This window comes from Papaver somniferum, chromosome 1, assembly GCF_003573695.1.
Source record: "Papaver somniferum cultivar HN1 chromosome 1, ASM357369v1, whole genome shotgun sequence".
NCBI lineage: Eukaryota > Viridiplantae > Streptophyta > Magnoliopsida > Ranunculales > Papaveraceae > Papaver > Papaver somniferum.
Genome location: NC_039358.1, coordinates 243,766,204 through 243,780,328, shown reverse-complemented (window position 1 = coordinate 243,780,328; position 14,125 = coordinate 243,766,204). Strand labels below are relative to the sequence as shown.

The 14,125-nt window shown below is 38.5% G+C and overlaps 2 protein-coding genes across 3 annotated transcripts; one reads left to right on the top strand and one right to left on the bottom strand.

Moving 5' to 3' along the window:
- The first annotated feature begins 575 nt into the window (after positions 1-575).
- Positions 576-6,409, top strand: LOC113322676. Of its 2 annotated transcripts, none has more exons than XM_026570818.1 (18): positions 576-1,239; positions 1,438-1,496; positions 1,596-1,727; positions 1,995-2,135; positions 2,251-2,307; positions 2,584-2,678; positions 2,905-3,037; positions 3,171-3,350; positions 3,457-3,641; positions 3,725-3,791; positions 4,005-4,138; positions 4,393-4,459; positions 4,648-4,710; positions 4,827-5,080; positions 5,167-5,296; positions 5,507-5,599; positions 5,723-5,926; positions 6,029-6,409. In XM_026570818.1, exons 1-18 carry the CDS (start codon positions 852-854, stop codon positions 6,320-6,322), a joined length of 2,676 nt encoding a protein of 891 aa, XP_026426603.1. In that variant the 5' UTR covers positions 576-851; the 3' UTR covers positions 6,323-6,409. The 2 variants fall into 2 exon arrangements, with proteins under 2 accessions (XP_026426603.1, XP_026426609.1); XM_026570824.1 differs by having other exon boundaries at positions 577-1,239; positions 1,592-1,727.
- A 510-nt stretch (positions 6,410-6,919) lies between these two features.
- LOC113322668 (importin subunit beta-1-like) lies at positions 6,920-11,604 on the bottom strand. The gene is made up of 3 exons (XM_026570806.1): positions 11,398-11,604; positions 8,468-10,894; positions 6,920-8,338 (listed from the first exon to the last, which is right to left on the bottom strand). The coding sequence occupies exons 2-3, from the start codon at positions 10,885-10,887 to the stop codon at positions 8,140-8,142; spliced, it is 2,619 nt and encodes an 872-aa protein (XP_026426591.1). The 5' UTR covers positions 10,888-10,894; positions 11,398-11,604; the 3' UTR covers positions 6,920-8,139.
- Positions 11,605-14,125: the final 2,521 nt, after the last annotated feature.

Sequence of the window (14,125 nt, the reverse complement as noted above, 5' to 3'; positions counted from 1 at the left end):
CTTAGCGGAGAAAGAAATGAAGAGAAGGTTGACTTCTGTTGGTGAAATGGGGTTTTTGGCTGCGCTGTTTGTTTCAGCGCAGACCGCAGAATGGTTTAGCACAATCAACCAGTTTGACTGGTCATGCACTGTTCCGTTTAACGAAAAATGCAAAAAATTATTGTGTTGAACTATTCAACGTAGCCTCACTGTTTGATTCTGCGAGTAGCATGATAAACTAACAGTGTTATTGGACTTTGGAGGTTGTCCTAGCTGCCAATCTAGATGCTAGATTATAAGACCATAGGACTTAGTCTAAGTAAGCACTATGGTGAGGGAATGAAACTCCTAGGGAGGATGTTTTTTTTCTTCTTTTTTTTTGAATAACTATGGTGAGGGCCATTTTTTACACCTAGTGGTTGCCCATTGTCTAGACTGAGTGCAGGGTGTGGACCATATAGTGCTCAAAGTCTTGAGTGATGTGTGCAAAGAAAGAATTGTGATTAGTCATCTCTGAGATGTGACTTATCAGAATAATAATGAGTGTAATACATTATTATCTTTTTTAAGTAAAGAAAAGAAACAAACTTTATCTCAACAAATGGATTGATACCCACCCACCACACATTTGGTACTTCTGTTCTTTCACAAAAACAAATTCCAGATTTCCAACCCACATGTATCTATTATTATTATTGTTATTATGAATCAATCAATGATCATCATCATGCAAGTACAACCACCACCATTTTCAGTCTGAAAACAACAACAACGAATTTTTATTATTATCATGATCACAACCTGTTTATTAGAATGACCCAGAGAGAGGAGGATGCTGTTATTGCTTAGAAAAATTGAGTGTTACCAAGAAGATGTTTTCACCGTTGCTGCGCCAAAACACAAACCCTTCAAGAATCAAGATGATTCTGTTCCTACCCAAGAACCCACCTCTACCTTTATCACTACCACATGATCATGGTAATTTTGTAATTGGAGGAAGGAGGATGAGGAGGAGGAGGAGAAATTCTTCTCTTATTGTATCTTCAGCTTTGAATCCTTTGTTGTTTACTTCATCAACTGGTAATCTTATTGCTGCTGCTGCTGCAACTGGTACTAGTAGTTCCGCCGTTGCTTCTGCTGCTCATGCTGCTGTTGGCTCAGCTATGGCTCAGGTTGCTGTTACTGCTGTGGCTTGTCTTTCTGGTGCTTGTCTTTCTACTAAAGTTGATTTCTTATGGCCCAAATTGCAAGATCAACCAGGTATGCTACTATCTAACAACTAATTTCAGGTTCATTCAAATGGGTTTGGGGGTTTCTAGCTAGAACTGTTGTGTATCTTGTTAGGCTTAAATGAGAATGATCATCACATAACCTTTGAGTTTCAAAATGAAAAATCAATTGAATTGCTAATACTAGTCGATGAGCATACACCTAAAACAACCTGGTCATGTTCTGCAGATGTTCTCATATTGGATGGAGTTGACGTAACTGGATATCCAATTTTCATGGATGAAAAGGTTTACAAGTTTACAACATAATTTTCGTTTCTCTGTGCTAGACTGTCACAGTTGATTGTCTTTTGCACGTAATTTAGCCGATACCTCTTGTGAAGGCAGGTGCGAAAAGCTATAGAGTTCGCAAGAAAGGCTCACCTGGGTCAGATGAGGAAGACAGGTGATCCTTATCTAACTCACTGCATTCATACAGGAAGAATCTTGGCGGCTTTGATTCCATCACATGGAAAACGTGTATGTATTCTCTTTCTTGATTTATACTCTCTTGCTCCTTATGTAATAACTTCTATATTCAAATGGATTGAATTTTCTGAAAAGGATGGTTCAAGATATCATGGGAAATCAGATTTTTCTTTCGAGTCCATTACTATCTAGACTGATGCTTAGGCGTGCTGGTAGCATACATGACAGCAACAGTTACAAAATGGATTACATTAATTTTGAATTCACACAAGGATTCTTGTCTATATTTCTCTTACCCATGTCTCCGCTCTATGGCAGGCCATAGATACGGTTGTAGCTGGGATTCTTCATGATGTAATTGACGATACATGTGAAAGCATTCACACCATTGAAGAGGAGTTTGGCGCTGATGTAGCCAAGTTGGTTTCTAGTGTTTCAAAGCTAAGCTATATAAATCAGGTATTGCTCTAAATTGGCATTGATAGCAGCATGAAAAAGAATATTTATTATTTTTCAATTTGTTCTCCAGCTGGTTGAGTTTCCTGTAAATATACAATTCATTATTCTTTTGCAGCTGCTACGAAGACGTCGCAGGAACAACTTAAATCAGGGTGTTCTGGGTCCTGGAGAGGTAAATTATTTTCATAGTTCCATTTTGGTTTTGCTAGTATATTAGATTAGACATTACCGGTTTGTAAAATATGACCACTGCTGAATGAAATGTTTAGGATGCTATGATAAGAATATTTAATTCTGAAACTAAACAAAGTATTTGATAGAAATGTTAAATATTTTACGTGGCTATTCAATTTATTCAACAAATGCATGGAACAGAGTTCGTTGTACTTATTTGTATTTCAATTGGTAAATAGCCTTTACACATGAAGCGTTCTCCATCTCCTTACAGGCGAACAGTTTACGAGTGATGCTTTTGGGGATGGTTGACGATCCTCGAGTGGTTCTTATCAAGCTTGCGGACCGTCTGCATAACATGAGAACCATGTAATATTTATGTCCTACTTCAATATTTTTCTTATAACTAGCACATTCCTGTATTTAGCCAAGCATTACTTTGTGCAAGTTACATCATTCAACAATTCATAGCTAGGGATGTTATATGGGATTAATGTTAACAGATTGTTTCGTGCTATGCTATGCTATTGTTTGCCAACCCAGTTTTACAAAACTATGTTATCATACGGCTAGCTCCTAATTGCGTCTTTTACAGTCATGCTTTGTCATCACCAAAAGCCCAAGCTGTCGCACAAGAAACGTTAGCTGTATGGTGCTCACTTGCTTCCAGATTAGGTGTATGGGCTTTAAAAGCTGAACTCGAGGATTTGTGCTTCGCTGTTCTTCAGGTCGCTGATCCTGAAAACGTTAATTTTAGTCTTTTAACCACATGTTGATCATCTGAAAGAAATTCAGTTATTATGTGAGACAGCGGGTGATTATCATGTTTAATTTTGACACTATTACTTACTATCACTACAGCCTCAAACATTTCGTCAAATGAGAGCTGAGCTGGCTTCCATGTGGAAGCCTGGCAATAGACCAAGAAATTTGCGGAGAGTGCTTGCAAAATCTGATTTGGTTGAACCCTTGGATAAAAGTGTAATAGTTACTGACTTGGATGTGTCAGTGGCTAGCGAGGAAGATCTGGCATCTATGAAGGTGGGGCATATTCTCCTATTGATATCTAATCTACTACATGTGTAGCGATGTTTGTTCAAGATCAAAAGAGTTCAGAAAGCTCATATCCCCATATACTGTTTTCTAGGATCTTTTGGAAGCTGTATTACCTTTTGATCTGTTACAAAATCGAGAAAAGCGCACAAAATTTCTTTATGATGTCAGCAAGGGTTCTCAGACAAAACCAAAAGTTGTGAGTGATGCTAGCGTTGCCTTGGCATCTCTAGCCCTTTGTGAGGAAGCACTTGAACAAGAATTACTTATATCAACTTCGTAAGTTCCATATCGTAATTCTAAAGTTGTTTCTGTACATGATCTTGTACCAACTAAATTTAATTTGTTATTGTCGAATGTAGTTATGTTCCAGGAATGGAAGTAACTTTGTCAAGTCGCTTAAAAAGCTTGTATAGCATCTATTCCAAGGTATGCTTGAGTTATCCTCTAATTTCTTGTTACCTCCTCATGTTTGAGAGATTGCTCGAGAAATTCCAACTTTCGATTCCAAAAATCACTCTCATGTAATGTCTTGATACTTCGAGTCTCTTAGAATTGGTCTTTTGTGTATATTGTTGGGAAATGATTTTGAAGTCAACTGAATGCTCCATTTTTCTTTATATGTTTGCAAATTTTTCACAGATGAAACGTAAAGATGTGGACATTAAGAAAATTTACGATGCACGGGCATTGAGGGTCGTAGTTGGGGATAAGAATGGAAGGCTGCATGGAGCTGCTGTAACATGTTGCTACAATATTCTTGACATTGTACACGGGTAATAAAAACTTGAAATTTCTGTCCTTATGTCTATCCATATATAAAATCTTTAAGTACCAAAACATAGAGTGAGTTTACATATTCTACTTTGATGTTGAACTGTTGTTCCGTTTTTCTTTCCTTAAAGAACTTGAAAGTCTTTGGCATATGTATCAGGAAAATATACTTACTTAGCATAGATGAAGCGACACTTTTGCAACTTATGTTATACAGATAAAACTAATTGTCATCCAATGGCTTTTCCTCTTGTAGACTTTGGACCCCAATTGATGGTGAGTTTGATGATTACATTGTGAATCCGAAAAATAGTGGCTATCAGGTGAATTTCTTTCTTCCATTCTTAAATGTTTTGATTGCATATTTAAAATAAGAAGTTGAGATGAACAAAAAATGGAGAATGGATACTTATTGGGTATATTCTCTTTCGTTCAAGTTTCAACTTACTGAGATTATTATGAAGACCATCATTCGGTTCTCATTTTGTTTCTGTTGTTCTTACCAATGCAGTCTCTCCACACAGCGATACAAGGTCCTGATAGATCACCGTTGGAAGTGCAGATAAGGACACAGGTGCTGCACTTTCCAGTTTTACGTGTACATTAAAATTAAAAAGAATCCAAGTTACTGTTGTTTTTCCTAATAGGAAAAGTTTAAACTTGGTTGTAGAATTTTCTCTGTCTTTGCAGACGATGCACGAGCATGCCGAATATGGTCTTGCAGCACATTGGCTTTATAAAGAATCCGAGAACAAAGTGCCACAGTCAGCACCTATCCATGTACCCAAGGCTGACACATCTCCATTCCAGTCCAAACGGGTAGAGGATGAAACAGAAACGAATGACGATAATGATGATGAACTTTGCAAGTATAGGTCCTTGAAAAAAGGGCATCCAGTTCTCAGGATTGAAGGAAGTCACCTTCTTGCTTCAGTTATTGTCAGGTTTCGTAATCCCTTCTATTCATTTTTATTTTTTGTGTGTAATGAGTCTTCATAAGAAATCAGGGAATGAAGCTTAAGTTCTGCAGTGTAGACAACGGTGGTAGAGAACTGCTTGTGGCTGTGAGCTTTGGATTGGGGGCTTCAGAAGCGGTAGCTGATAGGAGATCCTCTTTCCAGATAAAACGATGGGAAGCATATGCAAATCTCCACAAAAAGGTTCCCATTTCAGTAGTTTTATCTATCAAAGTTACTAGCCTGTTCTAGCATGGCATTTCTTTATTCACATAACTTAGATTCAGATGCCATAGAAAGACCGAAAACCTCCATAATCCACTATTAGGAAAAATCTTTTTGTGCACGATAGTTCGTATATGGCGCGCGAAAGTAATTGTTATCTGATCTGTTCCATTCAAACGGGTATTTCAGGTTTCTGATCAATGGTGGTTTGCTCCAGGACATGGTGATTTGTGTACTTGTCTAGAAAAGTACGTACTATGTAAAGACGGTATATATCACAAGGTATGTCAGTATACAAATAGTCCATTTCAGTGAGAGTCCAAGAAGCATACCAACTTCGTAAAAGCTTAATTCTCTGTGCAATAACTTCCTATTGACACATACCACTGCTCTGAATATGTGCAGCAAGATCAATTTGATAGACTACGCCCGACTTTTATCCAAGTTATCGATCTGACGGAGAAAGAAGAGTTGGAATACTGGACGGTTGTCTCAGCTGTTTTAGAGGGCAAACAGGTTTCATCTATCCCAGTGAGCTCAAGCTTCTCTGAGAGGCTAACCTCCAAGTCTCTTATTTCCAGTCCCATTGAGACCAGCGTAAATAACAAGGTTGGCCATATCCCAACCATTCCCTAGTTTCTTATTTACTGTCAGGTTCGAGTGATTTTTGTAACTGATTGCTGTTGCCTTTGTTATGGTGAAAATGATCAGGTAAGACTACTGAGGGAAATGCTTCAGTGGGAGGAGCAGGTGAAGTTTGAAGCAGGCGGCGGCCTTATTCGAACAAAAAATGACAGCGGAAAATCAGCTGTGCTGTGTGAAGTGGCAATTGTATGCTGGCCCAATGGTGACATAATGAGGATGAGAAGTGGTAGTACTGCTGCTGATATAGCCATTAGAGTAGGACTGGAAGGCAAATTGGTACTTGTAAATGGTCAACTTGCATTGCCACATACTGAGCTCAGGGATGGCGACATTGTTGAAGTCAAGACTTTGAAATCTTGAAACTGGTTTCATGTATATTTGTACAAAATGAATGAAGAAGGATTCTTGTAAATTAGTCCCACTAAGAGACTCGACCGATAAAATTCCCAGAAAAGCAATGCACAGAACAAATAAAACCCGATGCTAAAATGGTACTAAAACAGAAAAGAAGGAGAAAATGAAGCGCATTCATCACGTGTTTAGAATTTCATCATCTTCCACTGAAGGAAATAATGGAGGTCGGAATTTTTGTTTTGTTTTTAGGACATGGACATGATGGTGCTGGACCATAACAAAATGAGTTTGCTATCAACCTCAATCATTCTCCTCATGTCATCTCACCCATCCCCTATGACTTCATCAATATATGAGAGAGACAGGATTAGGCAGCTGGTGATATGCTAAAAGATATGATTCTCAATCAATAACAACTAAGCATCATACTGTTCTGTTGTTAAAAATATCCATGAATATCTAGGGAAACCTAAGAAAGAAAGAGACAGAGCCAGCTAACTGTTCCCCATATAATTCACCTACTGAGCATGACATTCCATTTTCTAGCGCACATAGTTTCTAGTCTGGCTCTCAGAGAAAGTGAAGTAAAATCATAAAATGCAAAAAAAAATATTGAAATTATATTTCACTTTGGAATCCGAACAAGCTAAGCCAAACTTGCAAGAGATGGACAAAAGTTCCCATCCTCAAAGATGACTGACGTATTATAACAAAAGAAAAAAACAGACCGGACAGAAAATCTTCTTTCCTTTTTTATGTTTGGTTTTGCCTTTCTTCATTCCTCTTGAAACTTCTGACAAAAAAACACTCTAGAGAAATGATCACAAGTCTGATGATGATTACACATCCTTTTAAAAGAAACAAAAATATAGAAATAATAATTGCAACAAAGACTGGAACAATAAAGCATATGATTTGATGAAATGAATGCATGATATTTAACACTTGACTTTCAAACAGAGACAACCTACTAAAGTAACAACCTGAATGAAACTTGACAGAGCTCAAACCTGGATGTGGGTAAAAAAAAAATACAATAATCCACCACATTGTATGAGCAAGTATATTTATAAAAATATAAAGACTTGTGTTTGTGTGTGTGAAAGAGGTGAAATGCAACCGACTGACTGACTGACTTGACTCTAATAATGCAAGACACAATACATAATCTTTTTGGGGACCAAAAAAGAAATGGAGTGAAAAAGAAAAAAAAAAAAGTTAATAGGAATGAGAATGGTGAATGTGTAGCTGCCGCAGGAGGTGGTCTTAAGATCTGCAACGCCTCAACTGACTCTATAGGGTGTCATCCTTCCCATCCAAGCGAACTTGGAACCGTGATCGAATAATTACACCCAGTGGAAGCAACACTTGATGGGGGTGGTGATAGTAAGATATGAAATGCAAAAGACCCACCCTGGCAAAGACCTAGGCTGTGGCGACGAGAAACTGGACACAGCTGAGATTAACCCAATAGAACACAGTTTCAACTTTGCCTCACTCCTCCACACTTTGTTTCCATCTCCTTTGGTGTGTGGTTATGTGAGTTCATCAACCTGCTTCCCCCCCTGAGAAGAACCCTGACTCCTCCGTGGTGTGTACTGACACCAGAGTTAGTGACTGACCGACTAACTGACAACCCTGACTCACTGTTGTGGCGATGAAAATGATGATTAGCAGCGTGACACATGATGGTGGTATGCAGAAATCCAATCCTGAACCTTTGCATGACGACACACCCCCAATGCAATGCAATGCATGCAGGGACAGACTTCTAAAACTGTAAAGATAGATCGAGGTGAGGCCAAGAGAGCATCATCTGCCCCTCAACCAGAAACAGCTCGACTAATAGCCAACTTAGCCCATTCAGCAGATTCCTTAATCAAATGGTCATCAGATGACAAGCATTCATTTAAAAAGTCTTTACTTGACACAGACTGCTGAATCAAAGGACTAGCATTACTACCCAGAGTGTCAGCTAGATCTCCAAGTACCCCAATCGCAGTCTTCATAACAACATCATCCCTGCTCAAACATAACAACACATAGACAAGGTCAGCAACTAAATAAACTTTGCCTTACACAGTGGTAGCAAGTAGTTTATACTCAGAAATAAACATAAAGTTAGGGATATGTTCTGGTAAGAAAACTCACATGTCTTTCACCAAGTACAAGCTATCCAAGAACTGAAGAATGTGAGGGGAGTACGGCAGCAAAAGATGAGTCTTTGGAGATCCCTTAAAGCCTTGGAAAATTCCTGAAAATGCCTCCAAGATTCCATTTCTTAGGAGGTTGGTGTACTCAATTATCTCATCATCAGAGCCAGATGCATGGGCTGAAACCTCTGCTGCACTTTTAAGCATTGGCATGGCATAGGCCAAGTACTTCTCAAAGTTCTCTCCGATTGCCAGGGCGATGTCACCGAAGCATGAAAAAATGGGTGGTTTCACGGATCGATGTAATTGGTTGCTCGACAAGTTCTTCAGAAGTTGTGTCATTATGCCATCGCAATAAGGAAGAATCTTTTCTTCCAGTGCCCTGCATATATCTCCGACCACGCCAACTGTGATGGTACACACCTGATACTCCTCAAAATTCTGAAGACCCATTTCCAAATACTTGTAAAACTCTGGCATATACTTGGCAAAATCTGGCCCAGTAGAGTACGCAAGAGCTCCAATTGCAAGCATCGCCTCCTCATGCACCGTTGCACTTCTGCAAGCAAATACTCTCAAGAAAAGACCCATCATCTGATCAGCAAACTGCATGAATGGATGTTTGGTTGTTTCAGATGCACCCAACTTCTGAATGATGACCTGCAAGCACCCACAAAGAAGTCCTTGAAACTCAGCCTGCTTCTCTCTCTCATCGGATGAGAGCTTCTGTGCTTCAAGTGTTTGGTGGAGCTCCATCATTATCACGGGAACCAATTGCACCACCAGTGGAGCCGTCTCATCTGTTGAACACCTAACAACTTCATTCAAAGTCTCATATGCAGCAGTACGTAGGCGAGATTCTGTAGCATCTTCTCTATGGGTAACTGCAAGAAGGGCCTTTACAATCTCCTGAAAGAAAGGAGTCAAAGGAGAGGACATCGTGTCAACATCTTCAAAACCCTGAGCCAAGAAATAGAGAGCCCCACATGCCTTCTCAGCAACATTAGGAACGTCTCTCATGCTCTGAAGTAGAACAGTTATAATTTGTTGACAGTTTGCATTGGTAATGATGGGTGTATCTGTAGTCGATCCATGAAGGAATTCAAATATTCTTCCAAGGGTCCATGCAGTGGTGTCCTTCACATGGTTGTTTGGATCTGTTGTCAAGGCACTGAGCATGAAGTTTAGAGCAATATTAACAATGGAAATAAGCTTGTCTGGAGCGGGGCCCTCCAGGATGGAACCAAAGGCATATGTGGCTGCCTCTCTCTGCCTCCAATCTGCTTTTGTTATGTTCTCTTCAATGAAAGGCATGACAAGTGGAACAATGTCGTCTCCTACTGTACGAGCAACCAAACCCAAGCATGTACCCCCAGCCATTGCAAGATTCCAAGCCCCTTCGTCCTGATCCTGATCCTCCTCCTGTTTAAGAAGAGTCTCCAATAGCATAGGAACAAGAGCAGGAAGAGCCTTCTTGATAAAGTAAGAGCAGGGAATATCTGAGTCACCACTGAAATCACCTCCATATTCTTCTAGGATATCTATCTCTTCATCACAAATAGAGCTCCAAAACTCAATAGCCTGAAGGGCAACAGGCTCCTCATCTTCCCTCACAGCCTTTGCAGTAATATTAAAGATGTCTTGCATGTACATGGCTAGCTTGTCGTAGTAGGTTGACGAGATGGAAACCAGACACTCAAAAGCCGCCTGGCGTATCTTCACCTCAGGTGATAAAGTTGCTTCACAAACAACCCTCATGATGTAGTCCCGCTCCATATCATTGGTGAAGTTAGCCTGAGCAAAACCCAAGGCATTATATAATGCTCGTGTAGCAGCAAGCCTGACTTCATTGTTTGTTTCTGTAGAGTTCATACCCTGAACAACTGCTGTAAGTATCTTGTTTACTTGATCTTGATCTACGACGTCTGGAGATACCTCTTCGCACAAATAACCAAGAGTCTCAAGAGTAGCCTGCTTGACATGAGCAGGGAGCTGGTGAATATTACCCAAGAGCGAACTCACAAGCTCTGGCCACTGATTATGTGGCATCTCGATTCCAGCAACCTTTGCAATGACTTGAGACGCAGTTGACCGTGCATCATGTACAGTAGAAGTAAGAGTCTTTAACAAAGACGCTTTAATCTGAGCTTTAGCAGCATTATCAAGCGACAACCATCTCTGTACCAGTTCAAACTTCCTATGCTGTTCCTTAGCATCCAAAGCATTCTTTAATATCAAACCTGCTAGTTTACGACTTTCAATAGGCTTTTCATCGTTCGCTAATTCACTTGAAAGCGATAGCAAGAAACTAAGTAGGTTCTGCTCCTGAAACTGCATAAGACTTTCCTCAGCATGTTTACGCACTGCACCATCTACTGCTTGTGCATTGAGAAGCACTTGTGTGACTTCCATCGCCATCTTCTGTCTACAAAAACATACAGATCTAACCGTTAGATCACATGATTACTTCACAACTAAGTAAAAACTCGAAACCTCAAAATCAATACATAAAAATTCAACCAAAATTATCAGAGAAATCTACAGTCAACCTTAAACAAACAATCCTTTAATCAGGGCAATAAAAACAAAATTTCACAGAACAAAATCAATTCAACAGAAGTTACATCAATGGAACAACAAAGGATCGGAGATCAAGATGTTACTTATTCAAAATCAACAACTAATGCCAGTAAAATCAATCAAAATAGACAGTGTCGGTCTTCTCTATCCACAAACAATAACCTAGTTAATAAAAAATCATCACTAATTACAGTAAAACCTACATCAAAACCAACTAGTTTAACAAACAGATTAACAAATACTGAGATCAAATCAAGATTGATGTATCGCTCATTACAAAAATACAACTAGATCGGAAAAATAACGGAAAAATAACAAAATCTGAAGAAAAAGAAATCGAAAACTTACATAAAATAGAAGAGAGATCTCTTCAAACTGGTTGGTTTATGGTCTGTAATCAGTGATGAAACACCGGCGGTGGTGGCTGTAGCGGTGGTGGAGGTGGTGGTCACAGAAGGTTTTGTTCTTCTTCTGTGAAACCCTAAGAGAGAAAAGGAAGAAGAAGAAGAAGAAGAAGAAAAAGAAAAAGAAAAAGAATTTGGGAAGTGAGCTGGATTTCTGAATTTTTCTTCATCCATTTGATGACCTAATTTGTTATATAAAAGGAGTCATTATCTTATGACTCATTAATACCTGTACCAGGTGTGAAAACCTCTTCGATTTTGCCACGTTATGATGGACCCAGCTTTATCACCGGGACCACTCTGGATCGACGGTTTCAAGTACATATCAAATTTGGAAGTGGGATCGAGTTTGATGATGAGGGATCTGACGGTCGAGGAGGAGTAATCATAATGATGCTTTTTAGGTAAGTAGGATATTATATTGTGTTCAAGGGGTGTGTGGTTCATTATTGCCATTTGGGGTCCTCCTGGGGGGAGAATTATAGGATGTGCCCGTCATTCCACTACTACCAAATATGTGGGGGAATTATTTATTGCAATAATAATTCAATTCATGCTGCATAAATTCGTGGAAAAACTAATTTTATGGCTTGTTACATGGCTCCATGGAACAATGGATCGCACCCGGAGAAACACCTTTCGGAATGGATTAAACGGGAAGTCATTTTTCTACAAGAAGAGCATGTTTGGATGGTTGAATCTGGAGAAAATCCCGTTATCATTCACCTTGTAAATCTATTTCTAAGAATGTAATTGTATTTACTTGAAAGTTATTTCATTTCCTCCAAACTAAGTTTTGCTAGTGGGAGTTGGTCGTTCGAGATGATGGGTTTGGAAGTTATAAGAGCAAGTCTTACGGTGGAATCTAACATATTCTAAGCTTGGAAAAAATTTGGAATGTCAAGTCCAATGAATTTTAAGTTGGTTCCATCCAAACTTTTTTCAAGCCATGTTTCATGGTTTTGTGGAATGATGTGTGGCATCCAAAGAAAATGTTATTCTAAATAGCGTGCTAAAATACGAAAAATGTTATTCTCAATAGCTTTAAAAAAAACGTTATTCAAAATAGTTTTTTTTGTCTTTTGGCATAAGTCAAATGCATAAAGACACTTTTAATTTCAACCATACAAATAGTTTGGTCAAATAACATTGACCAAGTCAATCCCTATTCTTAGTGTTTCTATGATTTCACCCTATGACTTGAGATTTCATGAACAATCTCATAGAAGATGGATAAGACTTGCTCTTAAAGAATTGGTTAATCAAGTAAGACTTTCTCTCTCTTTCTTCTCTCCACTTTAGAGGCGATTTTTTCCGACCAAAAGAAAAAGACATTGCCTTTTTTCCCTTTATCTGCCCGAAAAAAGGGAAAATCCCCCTTTTTTTTTGTCTCTGTCCCTAAATGAATGAAATACAATAGTAAACTGGAAATGAAAGTCTCTTTTTTTCTCACATCCGTTCTCTATCCCATTGTCGAACCAAAAAGATCGGATGCCTTGATATGGAAATATTTGGTACATGAAACCACGATCTGATGTAGATTGTAATTGTAGATTTATAATAGAAATATTGGAATCACATAAAGATATTCCAAAATAGACGGTTTTTGTGACTCGGAAGAAATGTTTTTCTGTATAGGAACAGAATAGCCATTTATTCCTATGAAGCATTCAGGAACAAGAACATTAAATCAGAAATATCGACAAATTCTTCCGTATCCCAAGTAAATTAAAAAGAAATAAAGGGGGTACCATCAAAAGAAAACCTCTTTCGGCAACCATCAAACTTCTCAGTTCTGCTAGATTTTTATTGATCCTACTAGATCTGGCAGTAACAATAATTTTAGTCCATCTTTTAGTTAGTTCTTGGTAGATAAGTTAGGGTTTAGTTTTTACAGTTTATTTAGGGTTTATGTTTTTCATTTGTCGTTCTGCAAGGCCTCTGCATTTTTATGGTGCTTTTATCTTCACTTTTATGGTGATTCTTGTTGCTTTTAACGAGTGTTCTTGGTTATTTATGTTGGGTTTGAAGCTCGTCGACAAATATTTCTGGTCTCCATCTATCAATTCAAGAAGACAAATTGGGAAATCACTCATTTGGAGCATCTCTTCTTCATGAAGACAAACAATCTAATGGTTGTATTTTATAATCATATTCCGAAAAAACCATCATTTCTGCGATTCAATCATATCTTTCATATTTGTATTTTATAATCTCCGTATTCCTTCTCCTTCTCTAGTCGGAATTCTCGGCATCGATCGATTACAATATGTTTCGTTGTCATTTCTTGAATTTGTACTTCAACTCGTTGCAACCTTGATTTCCTATTAATGAAAAAGTTTCATTAATTATCAAAAAAAAAAGTAAGGCAGTTAAAAAATTTAACTAATTCAAAGGATAGTTAAATTTTTTAAGAGGGTTGTGGGTTGACAAAAAGGTCGTCCTTTTAACAACCTATATGACCTAGTTTTTGTCTTTCTGTATATGGTACACTAGGTTGTTTACGTGATAGAACTGTGTTATCCCGCACGACTTTGCGGGATGTCGTCCTACTCAAGTGGCCTCTAGAACGTTAGGTCATTGTGTCCCACATCTAAAACCAAAATCTGGATACCTTGAACCCTTTAGAGAAAATGGTGGGTCCTGAACTGAAAGTGGTGTGTCCTAGACTG